The following is a 21,285-nucleotide window of genomic DNA, read 5'->3' as shown; positions in this document are numbered from 1 at the left end:
GGCTACAATTATCAACCCTCCAAATATTCCTAGCTAGCACATAGGCTATACTCATCAAGTGAAACTGAGAAATGCCAGTTTCTATGGCTCTAAATCCATCTATAACTCCAAGTCCATATGGTGGAAAGGCTCTAAGACTTGGGCTTGAATTCTACTTTTGACTCTTACTAGTTGTATGACCATGGGTGAGTCACAGCCTCTCTCAACTTCATTTTCCTCCTCTATAAAATGGAGTAATAACAGCACCTATACCACCAGATTGTTACAAGGATCAAGTGAAGTAATAATGTATGTTAGGTGGTTTGCAAACTTTAAAGTGCTATAAAAATCAAATATCACTATCATCATCATCATCATCATCAATAATAATAATAATAATAATAATAATAACAACAACAACAATAATAATAATGCCTGATGCCCTGGACTCTTGCCTGATTTTATGTCCTCTAGCCCTTGGATCTCAGGACTCCTAAAATGCCAATATGTGACTCCGAACCTAGGACACGCTTCCTGCCACCCTGCGGCCTCATACAACGTCATGCTTCCTTCTGGCCCCTCACCACCAAGTCATGACTACCCTGATGGCCCCACCTACATCACGTTGATCTGCTAACATCAATCTCCCTCCATCAAGGGCCTTTGTCCAAAGGGAACAACAGTACTTGAAGGCTGATTATGTTTAGCTAGCACATATCCATTTCTTTAAACCTTCTAAGGAGAACGTGGGAAAGCCACTACAACTCCTCTGTCTTCCTTCTGGTCCATCTGCCCCAAAATCCAATATGGCATAGGGTGTTGGACTTGGAGTCAGGAGTAACCAGGGTTCAGATCCTACAGCTGACATCTAAAAGCCCTTGAAAAACCTGTTGTTCTCTGTGCTGAGCTTCTTCATCTAATTTTTAAAAATCAGAACAGTAACATTTGTACCACTTACCTCAGAGGGTTATTATGAGGAACACACTTTGTAGTGATGTTTATTCATTTATTTTTAATTATTTCATTATATATTTTTATTCATCATCATTATTATTATATGGTGCTTTAAAGTTTGCCAAGTGCTCTCTTCATAACAAGGTAGGCAGTGTTAAATGTTATTATTCCCACTTTACACTGAAGGAAATCTCTGAGTGGTTCAATGACTCACCCGTGATCCCAACAGCTAGTGAGTGTTGCAGGGGGATTTGAGCCCAGGTTTCCAGACTCCAGGTCTATAAAACCTATTCTCACCGATATTATGGACAAGGCTATTAAGGATTCTTCAAGCTGTTAGATTCCTACCGCAGTCAAATAGCGTTTACTATGTACTTACTATGTGCCAGGCACTATGCTAAGTGCTGGGGATACCAAAAGAGGAGCTTACAATCTAACATACAAATAAAAATATACAAAGCAAGCTAGATATAGGATAAATGGGGAATAATTAAGAGAGGGAAAGCACTAGAATTAAGAGGAATTGGGAAAGGCTTCCTATAGAACATAGGGTTTTAGTTGGTACTTAAAGGAAGGTGGTGGGCAGAGATGGGCAGAGAGAGCATTCCAGTCATGGGGGACAGCCAGAGACAATGCCCAGAGCCAAGAGATGGAGTGTCTTGTTTATGGAACAGCCAGGAGGCCAGCATCACTGGATGGAAGAAAACATAGTGAGGAATAAGGTGAAAGAAGACTGGAGAGGTATGGGGGAGAAAAGATTAGGTTATGAAGGGCTTTGAATGCCAGAGGATTTTGTGGTGGGGTAGAAAAAGAAGGAAAGGGCAAATCACATGCAAATGAGAACCTATTAAACACTAAGTGTTTTCCCAAAAAACACAGCAACAACACTCTAAGTATGGGAAAGTGTGTCATCACCATGGCAGAGACAAGGCCTCAAAATCAATAATATTTCCTCAGGCTAAGACAATATTCAGTGACTATTATGGGCCTATTCCTGGATAGACAATGGTCTGCTTCTTTGGAATGAACTCACTGGGGAAACCTGTCCTGAGAGAAAGAGAATCCAACAAGTTGTGACATGATGGCTCTCAGTTTCCTCATCTGTAAAATGGAGAGGATTACCTGTTCTGTTACTTCCCAGGGTTATTGATAGGATCAAATAAGATAATGCAAATGAAAGTGTTTTGAAAACTATAAAATGCTATACAGACTTGAGACATTCTTATTACTATTCTGGATAAGGAACTTTCAGTCCTACAGAATTGCCTATCCCTTTCTACATCCCTCTCTACCTGTCCTACAAGGATAATAAGTCACTGATATCAATGTTATAGTTGTAAAGATTATCCCCCCTCTACCCAATGTCATTTCTTGTTCCTGTTCTTTTTCCTTGTTTCTCCTCCATTTAGAGGTAGTTGTGGGGCACAATGGATAGAGCACTGGGTTTAGAGTTAGGAAGACCTGAGTTCAAATCCAGCTTCAGATACTTATCAGTTGTATGACCCTGGTCAAGTCACTTAACCCCTGTTTGCCTCAGTTTTTTCAACTGTAAAATGGAGATAATAACAGCACCTACCTCCCAGGGTTATTGTGAGGATCAAATGAGATAATATGTGTAAAGTGCTTAGTATAGTGCCTAGCACATAATAAGTGCTATATAAACATTCACTATTACGAGAATAAAATTCTCAGAGACACCCATCCTCCTCCTTGACATTCTGCTAATCCTGAGGATCAGAAGAGGGTTTTTTTTTTAATATTTAGAAGTATTAAAACAGATGAGTTGGCAATATGAGACTTATTTTACGTGAATGATTCAAAAGAATGCATAGATGTAGCAAAGAGGAAAAGAATCATAAAGTATGTGGCAAAGCCAGCACTTGATTCCAGAACTATCTTCAATCCTAGCTTTCATACTTCCAATCACCACACTTTCTTGGTGTGTAGCTTAGAGAATGCTACTCATAGGACTTAAACCATGCGCTTGACATAAAAATTTCACTTCAAATAAAACAGCAGATTTCTCTGGTTGGTATTTTCCAAACAATAGAAGCAACTCACAATTTTTACCCGATGACCAGGAGTGGAGGAAATATTCCATGTACACTCTTTTCGGCTGGGATATTTATCAGGCCAGTTGGGACTGGCCATCATTCCTTCGGCACTGTTTATCTTGTGCTCACAGCCAGCTAGAAAAAAGGGACATAATCAGTTCAAGGAAAGCACCGACTGATACAAAGATGATTTCCTGCAAGATTCATCCTCTTTTTAATTTCTTCCTCCCAGGATTTCTCATTGTACTTTGTGTTTGTCTCTCCTATGTATTTATCATATTCTGTTTTATATTGTGTTTATATGTAAAGTGGTATCTGAAAGATGATTGAATTTGTATTAGTAAGATTAAAATTTTATTTTTGTTCTGAACCTGTGATTTCATTGAAGTGGGAGGGCTGGAAGTCCAATGAGTTAATTCCTTCTGCCAATGCAGATTCACAATTATTCTGTAAGTTATAATAGAATATCTTGAGAGGCACAGAGTTTCAGTCACTTGTGTAGGGTCACATAGCTTGTATGAGTCAGTGTTGGGACTCAACTCCAGGTTTTCCTGACTCTCAGGCTAGCTATTTATTATACAATACTAACTCTCACCTTCCAAACAATTGATAATAAATGTTTGTTGAATTGGAGTGCTCTGTAAGATCATTCTTCTCAGGAATGAAAGGCAGTAATAAAACTAACCCACATGTAAGAATTTTTCAGAGCTTTTTTATATCCATGTATATGATAGATTTTGAGAGTTCCATGTGCACTTGAAAAAAAAAAAGGTGTATTTGCTGTTTCATTCATTTATTTCTCTCCATAGATAAATTAATTCCAGCTTATCAAACACTCCACAACTATTATTTATTTTATATTATTTGTTGCATTTATCATATCTTAATAACATTGTAGTTTCCTATTTTTTTTCTTTTTCCTCTTATAGCATTATTAATTTTTATTTAACTACCAAAACCTTGGGTGTGTATAAATTAAACATACTTACGTACTCTTTATTTAAAGTTAATCTTAACATTATATGACACACTTAACCTCTGTCTTGATGCTTTCTGGTTTAAATTAAACTTTTTCTGATATCAATATGACCACTCCTACTTTTTCTGAATGAGCAATTTCATGAACTCGTTTACACAAATCTTTTAATATTAAGCTATATCTTTCTGTATTAAATGTGTTTCTCGTAAACAACATATTGATAGATTTTGTTTTTAATTCAAGTTGCAATTCTTTTCCTTTTAATAGGTGAATTCAGGTACTTTATATTTAATATCTATATTAAATTCTACTTAGAATGTAAGAGTATAATTTCTCTGAAATAAAAAAGTGTCATTTATTTTGTTTGCATCCCTGGAACAATGTGAAATAAAAAAGTATCATTGGAACAATGCCTTGAATATAATAAGCACTTAATAAATGTTTACCAAATTGAATTGATCTTCCAATATTTTTTTCGAGTTTTGTTCTTAATATTATTTAAGTTGTAAATCTGTCTCATTTTTCTATAATCTAGGTTGTAAATCCATCTTATTTTCCCATAATTATTTCTACTTTTAAATTAATTAATGCTTTAAATTATTAATAATTTTGAACTAGTTAATTAACATTTTATTTTTAAGCTATTAGCTATGTGTGATTCCTGGAGACTTGACTGACTTTTAGTTAAAGTTAGGAGTTGTCCTTTGGGAATCATCCATTTCTCTCTTTTTCTTCTCTTTTCTTTTCTATTGCTTTTTATTCCACTTAAATGTCTTCTAATTTATAACTTTAAGGATATTTTAAATTTTATTTTTCATTAATAATAATACACATTTTATCTCAAATTCTTACTTGTTCCCATTTAATGTGCAAAAGATTACATAGTTTTATATTCTTAACTAGAGGTAATGATAGGTTTACATAATCCTACTATTATCTTTGATAACTTTTTGACTTGATAACATGAAGCTTCCTTCAACTTCTGTAAGTTTTTTTGTCATTGAATGTTTTTTTCAATACTTCTTTGAGGTATATTTAATATTTAAGTGTTCTGTTTCAAATAAAATATTTAAGTGTATGTGATTAGTAATTCTTGGTTCCATCTAATCTGATCTTTTTATATATATGTCCTTTAAAAAAAAACTAAATACATTCTTCCTTGTATGATTGCTTAAAAATATGGGAGCACGGGATGTAGTAGGGGTGGAAGGGAGGGAGAGAATTGGAGCTCAAATTTTTTTAAAATTAATGTTAAAAAATATTAATGTGGTTGGTAAATATTTAATTAAATATATATATATATATTTAAAAATCTGAGGACATTCTAATTTGTACTTTATCATATATGAGTTCTTTTTTTTCTTTCTTTTTTCTTTATCATTTTGAAATTTAAAATTATGCCTCTTAGAGGCTTGGGTTTTGGATTTTTCTATGATGAGGTCATATGAATTTTCTCCACTCATGGATTGATATCTCTTCTTGTGCATTCTTCAAAACTTTTCCCTTGATTATTTCTTCCAACATGAAGTATTTTTTCTTGTTCTCTCTGGGATCCCAATTAATCTGATGCTTGAATTCCTCTATCTAATTTTAGGTCTACAATTCGATTCTATATTGTCATGAATTAATTTTTTAAATTCTATGATATTATGGGCTTGTTCTTTTATTGTTGTTTTGAAAAGGCAACATGGCATAGTTGAGAGATCATTAACTTAAATCAGGAGAAACTTGATTTCTAATATAGCCTCTGACATTTACTGGCTGTGTGAGTATAAACAAGTCATTTAACCTCTCTGTACCTCACCTGTAAAATGGGGGTAATAATACCTGTAGTCCTTACCTCACAGGATTGTTATGAGGATGAAATAATGTATATAAAGCACTTTGAAAACTTTAAAGAATTATATGAATGCCCTCTATTATTACTCACCAATATTTATGCAATTACTCTTCCTCCGACCTTCACTTTTTCCATTGAAGCTTTTCATTCTTTGTTTTGCATTTTTGTAAATTACTCCTTTTAGTCTTCCTTTGTTATTTTTTTTAAGAATTAGAACCTTTCCTTAAATCCTTTACTGCATTTATTATCCAATTTTAAAAAATATTTTGATATATCTTCCATCACGTATGTTGCAGATCCCCTAACCTTTCTTTGACTTACTCTTTTTTTCCAGATGAGCTCTGTTGCCCTTACTTTTTCTGTTTTTTTTTTCCTTTTTAAAGAATATCTCAAGAGGAAGATGATCTTTGGTTTAAGAGGAGACTTTAAGACTTTCTTCCCCTCATGCAATGAATATGGCAGTGACAGGAATACCATCTTATCTACATTCTCATGCCTGATCCTAATAGGGTAGGGGAGTGAAGCTGCAGCAGATTATATCTATTAAGTACTTTGCAGGCCTTAAAAGTGCCAGGTAAATGTCAGTTGCTGGTATTATTATTGTTATTATTATTTATTATTATTATTTATTATTAGTCACCATAGCACAATTTATAAAAACCAGTAATAACTTAAGCAATTTTAAGTGTTAAGCCTTGAGTTTGAGCAAAGAGTGTGACTTAGGCAGATTTTATGGTGCACACACCTTACCAACCACGTATGGGAATGAATAGTGAACAGTCAATGAAGAATCTGTATGTTTGATCCAGTGCTCCATCTCTCTACATTAGCATTGGACTCCAACTCTTAAGTCTCAAAGCTGGCATTCCAACCTTGGTGGCTAAAGCCTGCTCATAGCTTTAGTAGTAGCCTGCATTTGGAAAAGAAGATGTGATGGGCATACTCATTTGACTATCCCCTTCCTTTGATTTGTCTCTGTTAATTGGAACTTAAATGGCACTCATTGGCAATGACTATAGTGATAGATGGAACAGTTATAATGACTCTGAACCCTTTTCTGTTTCTTCTTTCTGGGTCCTCCATTGACCCTAATCCTGGAAGAGGACTTTCTGGTAAAGATTTCATTTCTCCTTGTTCTCCCCTCTCTAGATCTGTTCCATGGAGAACCTTCAGAATCTACAGTAGCTACGGAAGTTCTAGATACCCTTTCCTATCTCCATATGGCATTTAATTTAGGTGGATGATGATCTTAATTATATATATAGGAGGAGAAAACAAATGCTTGTTAATTGAAAAAAATCAAAAAAATGCAAAAAAAAAAAAAGAAATGGTAAGAGAACTCACCTTCTTTGCAGTCATGGCCATTCTCATGTAGCACAAACCCATTTTTACACTGGCAAACATAGCTTCCAAATGTGTTGATGCATTCATGTTGACACCCACCATTGTCCTTAGAGCATTCATCCTTGTCTGGAGAGGAAAGTGTGCATTTCCAAGAGGAGAATGAGACTGAACTGCCCATTTATGAACCATCCCAAACTTTTTAAAACTCTATTCGAAACTGATATCCTCCAGAAAGTCTACCCTGGTTACTCTCAACAGGCCCTATTTATTACTTTATCTCCTTCCTTTGTTCAATGTATACTCAATATGTATTTGTATCATGTTCATTTGTACTTGTTTGTGTAAGTTTCAAGAATTTCTTTTTAAGATAGATTTTCATTGATCTCTTTTATTTTTTACATAGCCTGAATTTCGCTCTGGATTCTTTCCCTTCTCTTTCCAAAAATACCATCCCACACAACAAAGTTTTGGGTTTTTTTTAAAGAATAAAAAGAGGAACAGAAAAAAAATTAGCAAAACTAATCAATACATTAAAAAAAAAATCTGACATGTATGCAAGCTTCCACACCTACACTCATGGACCACCATATCCCCCACACCCATTCAAAGAATTTTTAAAGCTTTTCAATAGGTTACTAATCTGATGATAATCTGTAGTGGTAGGGTTGTATCCCCTACCACCCTTGAATCTCTGCTTAGGATTGTTCACTGATTGACCAACCCCTGCCACTCATCCTTGGCCTTCAGAAACTAGAAAGCCCATTCAAGTGCCAATATTTTCTCTCCTTCTACCCAGCTGTGCTTTTCCTCAATACCAGATTCTCCCACCTCCTCTCCTCCAACAGCTCCACCAGACTAGTTTTCCTAAAACACTACTTCTACCATACCATTCCCTACCCAAGAACCTATCATTGCTTATGATTGTCTGTTACACAAACCCATCCCCCTCTACCCCTGCAACTCTAAATCTATGATTCTATGAGTCTATAAAGCACGTTGTTTTCCCTATTAAAATGTCAACTCCCTGAGAATAGGGACTGTTTTCATTTCTTCTTTGTATCTCCAGCATTTAGCATAGTGCTAGGCACATAGTAAGAACCTATAATTGCTTCTCGATTGATACGTTGCTTGAGTTTGGCATTCTAGCCCCACCCCACCTATCACACCTCATTTTGTATTACTCAACATAGGAATATAGCTGTCTTACTGTCCGACCAGTATAACATGCTCATTCCCACCTCCATGTCTTTGCTCATGAAGTTTCCTTATCTGGAGTTCCCTCCCCCACCCCCTTCTTATCTAAAACTTCCTGTATTCTTAGGAGTAGAATCCCTATCTCTGAAACAGCCACATACCTGAGAAGAAGTGGGCTTTGAAGCCACGTTTAGAAACAGTGTTGTCTGATTTGAACTCCACTCTCATGTTGTTGCTTTGGGAGGTAATCACCTCTGGTTTCTCAGGAGCCACAAAACTTTCCATGAAGCTTGGAGTCAGAGGACAACCCACTTCGGATCTCCACATAATCATATTTACAAACCTGCAAGAGAGGAGAGAGATACTTCTGACCACTCTCACCTACTCTCTACTGCTGTTCCTTTCACCAACACAGATTGCAGCCCTTCCACACCTTAGTAGACCTTCATCATGAGTTGCCACAGCAAAAAGAAGCAAATAAAAGCCCTGTGTTATTCCTTAGGGCCCAGCTTCTCTGAAATTAGCTGGGCAAATTCTTGAACTGCAAATTAGGTAGGACCCTACAAGAACCCTGGTACTGCCTTTGAGAACCCAGGGGTCCCTCCACCTCATAATGAAAGTTCAGGGAAGTCTTCAGGCAAGGTATCCTGAAGCCAAATTACCTCTGCCTGAAATATCCAAACCTAGCTGCTTGACTGGGCTCTAACAGCCTCAGGCATCACAGTAATGAATGATATGTGTTCTGACATGAATTCTCTAACTAAAATGCACGTGATGGTGGGATCTCTGATCTCTCTGCCAGAAGAGCTTGTCATCATTTTTATCATCATTTTATTGGGCAGTCCCAAATATTTGTCCATGGAATCCAATTCAATGCAATAGACATTAAGTGCCAAACAGTGGCCAAGGATCTGTCCATTGGCACTGCTGCTAATCGTACAATCAACGACATCAAGCTACAGGAAGACTGCAGTATATTACTGCAGAATGCCAGATCACTGAACAAAAAAATCAGTGAGTCCAGAGCTCAATTTCAGCAATCATATATAGGTTTTGGTTACATACGAAGGATGAGCACAGTGGAATTACAAAGAACAATAACGACTCACAGACCAAAGAACAGATGGCAGAAGGGGAAGATCCTTATCAGGTAAAACAGGAAACTAGACAGTTAACGTTGGACCTGGAGCTGATACCTCAAGCTGGATTTTGCAGACTCTAGCTAACTATGTGACAGGCTTATCTTAAGTAAATGGTACTAAGAAAGTTAAGCCAGAAATTGTCCTATCACACTGCCATGTGCAAGGCACTGTGAAGGAGTCACATGTCTGATTAGAGGCATGCCTCAGTAGTTAATGCAGCTTTCTTGGTTATAGGATTCCTCACTGCCAAGAGACCAGAGAATTCAGAGCTAGAAGAGATTTTAATGACCAATTACTTCAGCTTCTTCATTTGACACATGGAGATGGGCAGAAGCAGGACCATAAGATTAGAGGCAGAAAAAACCTTAGAAATGGAATTGTATGCAAGGATCCAAGACAACTCCAAAGGACTCATGATGGAAAATGCTGTCCACATTCAGAAAAAGAACTATGGAGTCTGAATGTAGATCAAAGCATACTATTTGCTCTCTTTTTTCTTTTCCTTTTTTGTTTGTTTCTTCTTTTTCGTGGTTTCTCCCGTTGGCTGTAATTCTTTACAACATGACTAATGTGAAAATAGGTTCAATATGAATGTATATGTAGAGCCTATATCAAATTGCACGCTCTCTTGGGGTGGGAGGAAAAGAGAGATGGGGAGAAAATTTGGAACTCAAAATTTTATGTAAGTGAATGTTGAAAAGGAAAAATAAATTAATAAATTTATTTTAAAAAATCAAAAAGAAAATAAAGAGATGGAATTGTGTACAGTGGAAAGAGCACTGGATTTGGGAATCAGAGGACCTGGGTTCAAATCCCAGTTCTGCCATTTGACCTCTGTGTGACCTCGGGCAAACTTAACCTTGTTGGGTCTCAGCTTTTTCATTCGTAAATTAAGAGAGTGAGTGGTAGACTAGATGACCCCTAAGGTGACCTCGAGTTCCAAATCTCTGATTCTCTCAGCAGCAGAGCAGAAATCTGAACACAAGTCTGACTTCCTGTTCAGCTCTGTAGGGAGTCCTGAAGTCATCTTGGACATGGAAATCTGGTCAATGCCTACTCATTGTGCTCAGCCCTCTGGCTACAGGACAAGTATTAACCCCACCTTTTACTCTGGCCTGTGTCCTAAGAGGTTGAAGTCTTGTGTCTTTCTTGAATGTTAATAATTCAACTGGGGAAAAAAAGCAAAAGAAAGGTGGATTTGGAGTACCACAGGAGACCTGAGTTTGAATCTCAGATCTGTTACTCTTTGTTTCTGTGACTATGGGCAAATCACTTAACATTTCTGGGTAGGATTACACGGCTCCTGGGGTCTCCTCTGATTCAAAATGTACGACCAGAAGATATGTGCAAGATATTATTCCAGCTAAGGTAAAGCTCATTCTTTCCATTCCTTCTCACATCTGGATGCCAGAGTCCACATGCTGGAGTTAGAGTCCTCCTTCTTTCACAGAACACCTACCCCATGCAATGCTGGGCCCCAGTGTACTTGTTCTCTCCTTTGGGCAATGTCTTGTCTCCTATATTCCTTCGCTGATTTTCTACTTAAGAGTTTCCCTGCACTAGTGGTGCACTAAAAACCAGTCAAGAGAACTCATAGTGAGGGAGTATGTGGATGACAAGAGTCATCCTAAGAGAATGCAATGAAATCCAGATCCCAATGTCAAAAAAACTCAACAGGACCTCTCTGCTGGATCCCAAGGAAGAATCACTCCCTGCCTGTAACTATGTCAGGGACTGCTTTGGCTCTGGGTCTTTGGATAATTCACCAGCAGCTCAAAGTGAAGGAACTTACATCATTGCCTTCCAGCTCAAACACTTCAAACTGGAGGGAGATCCTGTACTGGCTTGGCGCCACCACTTGCCACACGCAGTTTTTGTTTGTGGGGTATTCTTTAGGCCATCCGGGGCTGGTAATGGTCCCATTAAGCTTGGTCATGAAGCCACCACAAGCCACTGCAGAGGTGAAAAGCAAATACATTTGTCATTGAGTCGTATGTTCCAAGTGACTGTTGGCATTCTCCATGTTCTTCAGGGAAAACAAATGTTGAGTCATCTGAATCTGGTTCATCTAACCCCTCCCCAACTCCTCTTTGGATGTTCACATTTAAAAATTTTATTTACCATTTTTTGAAATTCTTGAAGAAAGCCCATGGCTCCCAAGCCATGGATTATAGCCACATGGCATAGTGGATAGAGAGCCACACTCGCAGCCGGGAAGGTCTAAGTTGGAATCCCACCTCACGCACTTCCTAGCTGTGTGCTGTGGGGCAAGTCAAGTAAATCTTCTGAATCTAGGTTGCCTCATCTGTAAGAGACGGATACTAAGAGCATCTGCCTTACTGAGGACCAAATAAGGACATAGGACCCTTGGGTTAGAGTTGGAAGGGACCTCAGAGACCCTCTAATAGAACCCCTTCATTTTATAGGTGAGGAAGCCAAGATCCAGAGAAATTTAAGATCACATAGGTAGTAGCTGTCAGAGATGGGATTTGAACCCAGGTACTCTGATTCCATAGTTAGTATCCTTTCTACTATATAACATTGAGGTATATTAAATGCTTGACAAACACTAAATTACTGTACAAATGTCAGCTATTATTGTTATTATCTCACTGGGGTAGAAGGTAATTGGGAGGGATGTGTCCATTGTTGGATGGTTCTAACCATTAGGAACTTTGTTATGTCATTGAGGGAAGATACAAATCCTTATAACTTCCACCTAGGCAGACCAGTCCTGCCTTCTGGGGTGACAAAGAAAAAGATTATTCCTTCTTTAACACAATAGTCTAGACAGAAAGGATTATCACTTGGGAAGTTTGGGGTTAACCTGGTGGAATTCTGATTTTTGAGCATAAGTTTGCATAAAACATGGACTAAGTGTGTATCTGGCCAAAACATCTGTGTTTTTGAGACGTTGGAAACATTGTCCTCTCGGCCCCTTTGTATCTCTTTGTTTGCTTATTGGGGGGAGGAAAGGAAGAAGAAGGAGAAGTGGTCATGTAGTAATATAGTTGGAGCACCAACAAACCCAACATTCAATCAGAGGGCTAAGTGTGGACCTAAAACTTGGGATTAGAAGAGTGTAGCTAGATCTACAGAGGTCCTGTGAGTAATGCCAAAATTGGGGAGGGGAGGAGAAGGGAGGAGTTATAGAAAGGTAGAGAAAATTCTGGAATAGAGAAAGTCATTTAATAATATCTAGAGCCACAAGAACACAGTATTGTGGCATCATGCTCTTGGCATACAGAACAGGCCATGCTAGGTCTATGAGAATTGAGTTAAGGTTTATAAGACCATGCATACCCTTTGACCCAGCAACACCACTACTAGGTCTGTATTCCAAGGAGATCAAATAAAAAGGAAAAGGACATTTTATATATATATCTATATCTATATATATATAGACATATATATATAGATATAGATATAGATATATATACACACGTATATATGTACAAAAATATTCATAGCATCTCTTTTTGTGATGGCAAAGAATCGGAAATTGAAAGGATGCTCATCAATTGGGGAATGACCGAACAAGTTCCAGGATATGATTATGATGGAATACTATAGTGCTATAAGAAATAACAAGGGGGATGGTTTTAGAAAAATCTGGGAAGATCAATATGAACTGATGCCCAATGAAGTGAGCAGAACTAGGAGATCATTGTACATGAACAATATTGTGACAATAATCGACTATTAAAGACTTAACTACTCTGATTGATAAAATGATCCAAGACAATTCCAAAGGACTCATGATGAAAAATGCTATCCACCTCCACAGAGATATCTGATGAACTTTAAGCACAAATTGAAATATAATTTTTCACTTTATTTTTCTTGCTTTCTTTCTTTTGCAACATGGCTAATGTGGAAATGATTTCACATAATTGATATATTGCTTACATTCTCAATGGGTGCAGGGGAGGGAATTTGGAAAATTTTCTTAAATGTTAAAAATATTTTTTTAAAAAAACTTCCCATTGAAGAATGAACACTTCTACTAAACATCTCCATACCTCTGTCCTCAACATCTTCCTATTACAGTTTTACCAGCCACTGACCTTCACAAGTCTTCTTATCAGCCGTCAGTTCATAACCAGGATCACAAGCACATTTGTAGCTGCCCAGTGTGTTCATGCAGCGCTGTTCACACCCATTCTTATCTGGCCAGGAACATTCATCAACTTCTGTTAGGAGAACAAGGTAATTTATCATTACATATCCACCAACTTAATCGACCTTGCTCTGTATATTTGTCCACATCCAGTGCAGCACAGAAGCAAGTACCAATGGGGCATCACTAAGATTAATTTCACTAATAAGAAAAGTTCAAGGGAAATCCCAAGAACTATGTTACCAGTTTCCCTTTTGGAAACCATTATAAGAGGTAGCATCACTGAATCCATAGAATTCATCCATTAATAGAGAAGAGATAGATACAGGTATCTTGAATAGACAGTACAAATGGACGAGTTGGGTCTGGAATTGAAAGAGGAGACAAGCAGCCTGCATTTATTTTTGGGAAATTGGACAGTTCTTTTAAGAATCCAAAATTTCTCCCTTTAACATCAATATTCTTCTGTCTCTGACAATTTACTACCTAGGTCACCTTCAACCATTCATTCAATAGGACAGCACCTATCATACAATCAGTGCTTAATAAATGAATGCTTGTTGACTTAACTTCCCTGAGCCAGAAGAAGCAGTTTGGTGGTCCAGTGGATAGAGCTGGCCTTGGAGTCAGAAAGAACTGGGTTAAATCTAGTCACAAATAATTACTAGCTGTGACAAGTCACTCAACCTTTGTTTGCCTCAGTTCCTTCAACCGTAAAATGAAGATAATAACAGTACCTACCTCTCAAGTTTCTTGTGAGGATCAAATGAGATAATATTTGTGAAGTGCTTAGCATAGTTCCTGGCACATAGAAAGTACTATGTAAATGCTAACTATTATTATTATTAGGTTTCTGAGGGCCCTTTAGCTCGACATCTACAACCCTATCTACGTTGATACCTTATGGCTATGAGTCACAGTCTCCTAAAAGTTAAAATTAAGCAGCTTCAATTAGGGACGTGATATAAAGAATGGCATTGGAGAGTTTTATAACTAGAAAATCATATGGGCCAGTCATATAAAGATAAAAATAATATCTGACGGTCCCTGTGTACTACTGGGATCCAAAAGCAAACCAACAAACCAAGAGAACTAGAAGAAGGCCCTCAAATCATTGAATGGCTCCCTCTTGGAGACCTGATGGGAACACATGAAAATAGACAGCTTGAGCAGATGGGTTGCAAGCCTTATCATTGGAAGGGGTACCTAAACTGATCAGATCACAAAGCCATCAAACTACTGATTGCTGAAGAAAACATGACCTGCGTATGTGTGGGGGGGAATTGTTAAACATTTATCAGTGCACCACTATCCAGTCCCCATCATCCCTCTAGGTTTGATCTAAATTTTCAATAAGTAATTTCTATTAAAGTCATACTCCAATGCCTTTTCATAATACAGCAATGATGTCAGGTGCTCAAAGTCTAGGCCAGTGGACTGCGAACCCTGACAGGTACGACTAAGCCGAGAAGACATCAAGTACTTGCCTCACTGACAGACTGCACCTGCCGCCCCAGGATCAGACTAGCTAAGTACAGATTTATTGGCCATGGCAGTTGCAGAAAAAATTTAAATGGCTCTCATTCCAGTAAGCCTGTCTTCTGCAGGAGCAGAGGAGTGGAAAAGGTGCTAAAAAAAAGATCACAGTTTTCAGATCATTTGTAAACTTAAATTAAACTATCCACACTCTAAGTGTGAGATTTTTATCTAACTAACTACAACTGCCATTCTTACTCTGCTCATACACCCAGACTGGGGATCTCAGTGTCATCAACTCTTCACTGTTTCACCCCACATAGTCAATACTTTGGCAAATCATGTCATTCTGTCTTCACAACATATTCTGTCTCTCCCTCTTTCTCCATCTCTCTACAGAGACACACAGACATGTTTTTCTCCCTCACAAAGCCACTACCCTGCTTCAAGCCCCCATCACCTCCCACCCCCACACTACTGCAAAACCAGTATCCTTGCCTCAAGTATCTAACCTCTAACCTGGCCAAGGTGATTTTTTTTTCCAAAAGCATACTTCTAGTCATGTCCCCCTCCCCTCAATGGTTCTCTATCACAGCAGCATCTGGAACATACTAAGCACTTAAGAAATGATTATTGTATCCAACTGACTACCACTAAGTTGAAAGCCTACTAGAAGAACTGAACAATATTCATATTAGCATTCTTGCTATTAACGAAGTTGGGGAATATGAGAAAGCTGTATCTAAGTGGAAAGATGGCTCCTGGGTTCTCCTCAGAAAAGCAAATTAAGGAACTAGAAGAGTTGGTTTCATTGTGTACCCAGAGGCAACAAGAGGCATTTCATGGAGGGCACTCGGTCATCTTGTCTTGCTGGGTTCATGGTGAGCCTAAGCAAAAACACCACCAGGAAGATAATTGCAGCTTATGTGCCCACATCTGTTGTAGAGAATGAGGCAAAATAAATAAACACATTTTAGAACAACACAGAGAAATTCTGTGAAGAATAAACAGAGAGAAAGTCTTTGAAGAATTCTACATGGTCATCCCAACTAAGTCAAAATATACCTCAGTGCAACAGTAGGTAGAGGAAAGGAATGATTAAAATACGTTAGAAAACATGGTTCAGTAATTTATACAAGGACTACTAGGATGTGAAAGAAAACCACTCTGAAAGACCTCAGGACTCTGGCCAATGCACTGACCAGTCATGACTCCAGAAGAACAATGGCAAAGCCTGTCCTCTGCCTCTTGGCAGAGAGGTAATGAACTACAGGTGTAGAATAAGACATACATTTTCAGGTTTGGCCACATTTGACTTGCTTGACTATATTGATTGTTAAAGGGATAGGTTTTACTGGAGGTGGATAGAAATTAGTGGGTAGTAACAGGAATAAACAAATGAAAAGAGCATAAAAAAATTTTAATACTCAGGAGAAATCAAAAAGCTCAGAAGAGGACACAAACAAATGGAAATTTTATTACTACCCTGTTAAATTTAATATGTATATATTTTTAAAACTAACAGGTTCATAGATTCATACATGATACTGTTATTGTTCTTTATGTGTTGAAATGTTTGTTGACTATTAAATTCATAATAAAATTTTTTTAAAGGTCTAAGACTAAGAAACGAAAAAGGAGATGACTCACATGCCATTCAGAAACCACATGCCTATATATGCTTTGTTCTAAAAGTAAGCACCGAAAACTACCACGAAGGAAAAAAATGAAATTGACTTTATTTCAAAAGGAAGGAGCGGCTTACTAGTACATAAGTCATTACTGATCAGCAACCATCCTTACATTTAATCATTTACCAATTCTCACCTCCTTTTTACTCCAACTTCCACCACCCTCATTCAGGCCCTCAATGATCCTTACCTGGTCAGAGCATAGTAGCCTTCTAACTAGTCTTCCTGGTTCCAATCTCTCCTGTTCTATTTTATTCTACATACTATTTCCAGATACCTTTTCCAAATGTGGAGTTCTGACTGTGTCACTTTTCAAACAAGAATTTTTTCCAGATCGCCTACCAAATAAAGTCAAAATTATTTATACTGGTATTCAAAGCCATGCAAAATTTGGCTCCCAACAAATTCTTCAGTTACATATCACACTATTGTCCTTATGAACACTACCCTCCATCCAAACTGGACTAGTTGTTTTTTAACATGTAATTGAGGAAAAATAAATGTGTGTGTGTGTATATATACATACATACACACACACACACACACAAACCTTCACACACACACACACACACACACACACACACACACACACACACACACATATATATATGTATGAAATCACTTTGGGAGGCAATGAGTCTCCCCCTCATTGAAGGTCTTTAAGCCATGAGTGTCAGGTACGAGTTGGACTAGATGATGCCTGATCTCATCTATCTTAGAAATTCAGTGATTCTCACTCAACTAAGTATGGAAAGCTATCTTACCCTACATGAAAATGGGGGGGGGGGAAGAGGATAAGAGAGCAGGGGGATGATAGAGGGGAGGGCAGATTAGGAGAGGGGGTAATCAGAAGCAAACACTTCTGAGGAGGGACAGGGTCAAAAGAGAGAATAGAATAAACGGGGGGCAGGATAGGATGAAGGGAAATATAGTTAGTTTTCCACAGCATGACTACTATGGAAGTGTTTTGCATAAGCATAATCTGTATCGAGTTGCTTGCCTTCTCAATGAGGGTGGGTGGGGAGTGAGGAAGGAAGAAAATTTGGAACCCAAAGTTTTAAAAACAAATGTTAAAAATTTGTTTTCACATGCAACTGGGAAATAAGATATACAGGCAATGGGGTATAGAAATCTATACTGCCCTACAGAAAAACAGAAGAGGAAGGGGATAAGAGAAGGGGGGGAGATAGAAGGGAGGAAAGATTAGGGGAAAGAGTATTCAGAATGCACATTGCCTTGGGGTTGGGGGAGGGATGAGATGGGGAGAAAATTTGGGACTCAAAATCTTGTGGATGTGAATGCTGAAAACTAAAAATAAATAAATTAATGAATCTTTAAAAAAATAAAGAAATTCAGTGATTCTGAATAAGTTGGGGAAGGAATAATAGCAATAATAATAATAATTAACTAGGGGCCTAGTTTTTAATGACAGAAATCTCTGTCTGCTTTTTATTCCCATGGTATTGGCAGCAAAAGCAGGAAAACAAGGCCCACCTGGTGTATAACGAAAGAAGAAACTTCCTAGTTATGGTGCAATCACATAACACCAATGATAAGACAAGGAAGAAGGATGTGTTGGGTGCAGGTGTAAGGATGGGACAGCACCTCAGAGAAAGGCAAGGGAGAATTCCTAGTGTGAAATGCAATCTTAATTCACAGGATGTAAGGGATGGGGATGGAGCCTAGTGCTTTATCTACCAGTTTCCAAGAGGAGCTATCAGTATGGAAATTTGGAACCATTCCCAAATCCCCCAATTCCCAATTAATTACATGGGTTGTATGGGAAAGCTGGAGATGTTTCAGGCAAGTGTGCAGTCTTTTGAAGCAACATCTTGGAAAGAATCAGGCATTTTTGCAAAATACCCTTGTTGTCACATCAGTAGCAGGACATGAAGTTGGATGGACCTGGCTCAGTATTAGGAGAGCAGTTGCTATTTTCTTATGTTAGTTGGTGGGGACTGCCAACCAGCAAATGCTACTATCATTTCCCAAATCAGCAAGAAATTGGAGGAGTTTTACTTGCTGGTAAGCACCCTGGCACCATCAGACAGTGCGCTGAGACAACACCTGCCATTTGGCAACAGCAAACAGACTCAAATGCCAGTTGGCAACATGTACTGGTGTTCTTAGCCAATTGGCCTGAAACACTGAGTCTCTATCCAACTGGCATAAAAGCAAGAGTGGTTTTTGTTTTGCTTTGTTTCAGCTTGGTCCTTCTCCTTTGCAGGGCGTTTGTAGTTACCCTCCCCATCCTTTTTACTTAAGGAAACCTGACACATGCTCTTGGCACCTACTGTCCAGAGAAGGGCCTGAGAACAGCCCAGAGATGGCTCTGCCTAAAAAAAGATCCTAGCTGATAAGAACAAGAAAACTGGCTCCCCCCCCCCCCATCTATAAGCAACAGTGCTTCTAACTTCTGAAAAGTGGAAGCAGACACCATGCTGCATGGACAAGAAACTTTGAAGGCCAAACATGAGATGAGGAGTTTAAAGTCATAATAATTGAATAAAACATAGGAAAAAGTTAATCTAATACATATTTAATAGGGTGTTTGGTTATAATTGTGTTGTGTTATAATGAGGCATAAGGGGAAGGGAAGGCCCAAGGACCAACTTCCCCTCCTTCACTTATTGAATGCCCAGGGACAGCCTTGCTGGAAGCTCAGGAGCTCAGATAATGTCTCAGTTCTCAAGGGGGCAGAGCTCCCAGATGGCTTTATTAGGCTTGTGTCCAGTTCTCCTAGAAAACTGGTTTAGCAGAACAGAGACCTGGTGGATAAGGTTGTCTCACAATTCATAGTACAGTCCTCAGAAGAAATTAATGGAAACGGGGTGATGGTGAGGTGACAGAAAGAGAGTAGAGAGGATTTAGGGGTAACAATCTGGAGCAAAAAGCTCTAGTGAACTCTTTATTAAGATTCCTAGATTTATAACCCAATGAGACCTACAGATCTGACCAGGTTTCTCTGTTTCTGCGGCAGGGTAGCCCAGGCTCAAGTTTTCCAACATTCCCTGGCTGACAGGCCTATCCACCCTATGGTGGGACTGGGAATTAGGGAAGGGTAGACACTGGGATCCCAAGGCATGTTCAGCTTAAGGGAGGGTAAGCACCCTCCCCTCTCCTGTTGTACTTACCCCTTCTTTGTTGATGGCCAAAGCTCAGAATGGGCAAGGCTAAGCTTCAGCTTCCTCACAGGAAGTAGCTGGTGTGGGAAAAAGAAACCAAATGGGGGGCCCCCTTCTTGGGCAAGCCCATTTCCTTTCTCTTCCTTTTTAGAGCTTCTCTTCCATGTATCTGGTGCAGGTTAGGTCTACTCTTCTTCAAAGTATCTCCCCAATTCTGCCTGAAATTCTACCCATTAGATATTTATATGGGCTCATTAGCAAACACCTCTGGGGAGTCATGGGAGTGGGGAGCAGAGGAAGGGGAGGATCAGTCATTGATACCTTACTGTGAATTACTCAGATGTCTTTCCTTAGCAGATGTTCTACGGTCACAGTAGCCTTGATTGATAGGAGAGAACAAGGTGATTTTGGAGCATTGGATGTTGCAGGGATGAACTACCATGGTGAGTAACTTTGGGCAGATCATGGGGCTTAAGGTGAGGTAGAGGGAGCCTCATGAAGCAGAAGAAGGGGAGAAGAGGGGGAAAATAGTGGACAAGAGCATCAAAAACTAACTTGACTTTGAAAATTAACCAAGGACTTCCTAGCTCCCCTCTGTCCCCATCCCCATTCCAGAGGTCAAAAGAACCTATCATTTCATTCTTACCAAGTGCCCACTTTTTTGTTCCAGCTAGTCCTGAGGCCATCCCTATTATCACAGAGTAAGTTCATTGAAACTGGCTTGCTATCATCCCCACTCCTCAAAAATACATCTATACATATTGGGGAAGGAGGTGGAGTCAGTGACTTGACATTACCTTGGTTTCACTTACAGATCAGACTAGGGACTCTTAAGTGCTGAGAGATGCCAACCACATTCTCTCTGACCTGAGAGAAAAGACTATATGGATTGAGTAGCCAGTCATTTCTGCAAAAGTGGTCAGGGCCTCCTTTTTTCTGCCATGTCCATTGGCTGCCATCCAAAATATACTGGAAATTATTTCTACTTAGCATCATAGATCAAGAACTGGAAGGCCATTTATCTCAACTCCCTCATTTTACAGGTCAAGAAACTGAGGCCTCGAGAAGTTAAGTAATTTTCCCAAGGTCATATTTTCCCAAGATAGCAAAGCTGATTCAAACCCAGGTCCTCTGACTTAAGATGTTACCCTTCCACTGTATCATGCTGCCTCTCTGGATTTTTACTTAGGAATTTAAAAATTTTTAAATTAAGTTTCATATTCAATTATTTAAGGTTGGATGGCTCTGGTCTCTGTTCCTCACCAAGTGCCTTTCTTACTCATAATGAGTACTAAACATTCTCATTTTCTCTCTCTCTTTCTTTCTGTCTCTCTCTACATCTGTCTAGCTATCTATGCATCTTTATATCTTTCTTTCAATCTATCTT

General features: G+C 38.6%; 1 protein-coding gene across 1 annotated transcript in view; it reads right to left on the bottom strand.

Moving 5' to 3' along the window:
* TLL2 (tolloid like 2) overlaps positions 1-21,285 on the bottom strand; it is a 163,757-nt gene that overhangs the window by 9,611 nt on the left and 132,861 nt on the right. Inside the window, 6 exon segments of the mRNA XM_020997114.2 lie at positions 2,995-3,122; positions 7,151-7,276; positions 8,506-8,608; positions 8,610-8,687; positions 11,279-11,439; positions 13,554-13,679. Of these exon segments, the coding sequence (XP_020852773.1) occupies positions 2,995-3,122; positions 7,151-7,276; positions 8,506-8,608; positions 8,610-8,687; positions 11,279-11,439; positions 13,554-13,679 (722 nt within the window).

Source organism: Phascolarctos cinereus, unplaced genomic scaffold, assembly GCF_003287225.1.
Source record: "Phascolarctos cinereus isolate Bilbo 61053 unplaced genomic scaffold, phaCin_HiC Scaffold_3;HRSCAF=262, whole genome shotgun sequence".
In the NCBI taxonomy this organism is placed as follows: Eukaryota; Metazoa; Chordata; class Mammalia; order Diprotodontia; family Phascolarctidae; genus Phascolarctos; species Phascolarctos cinereus.
Note: the sequence above shows the minus strand (reverse complement) of the source record. Positions and strands in the feature narration are given on the sequence as shown.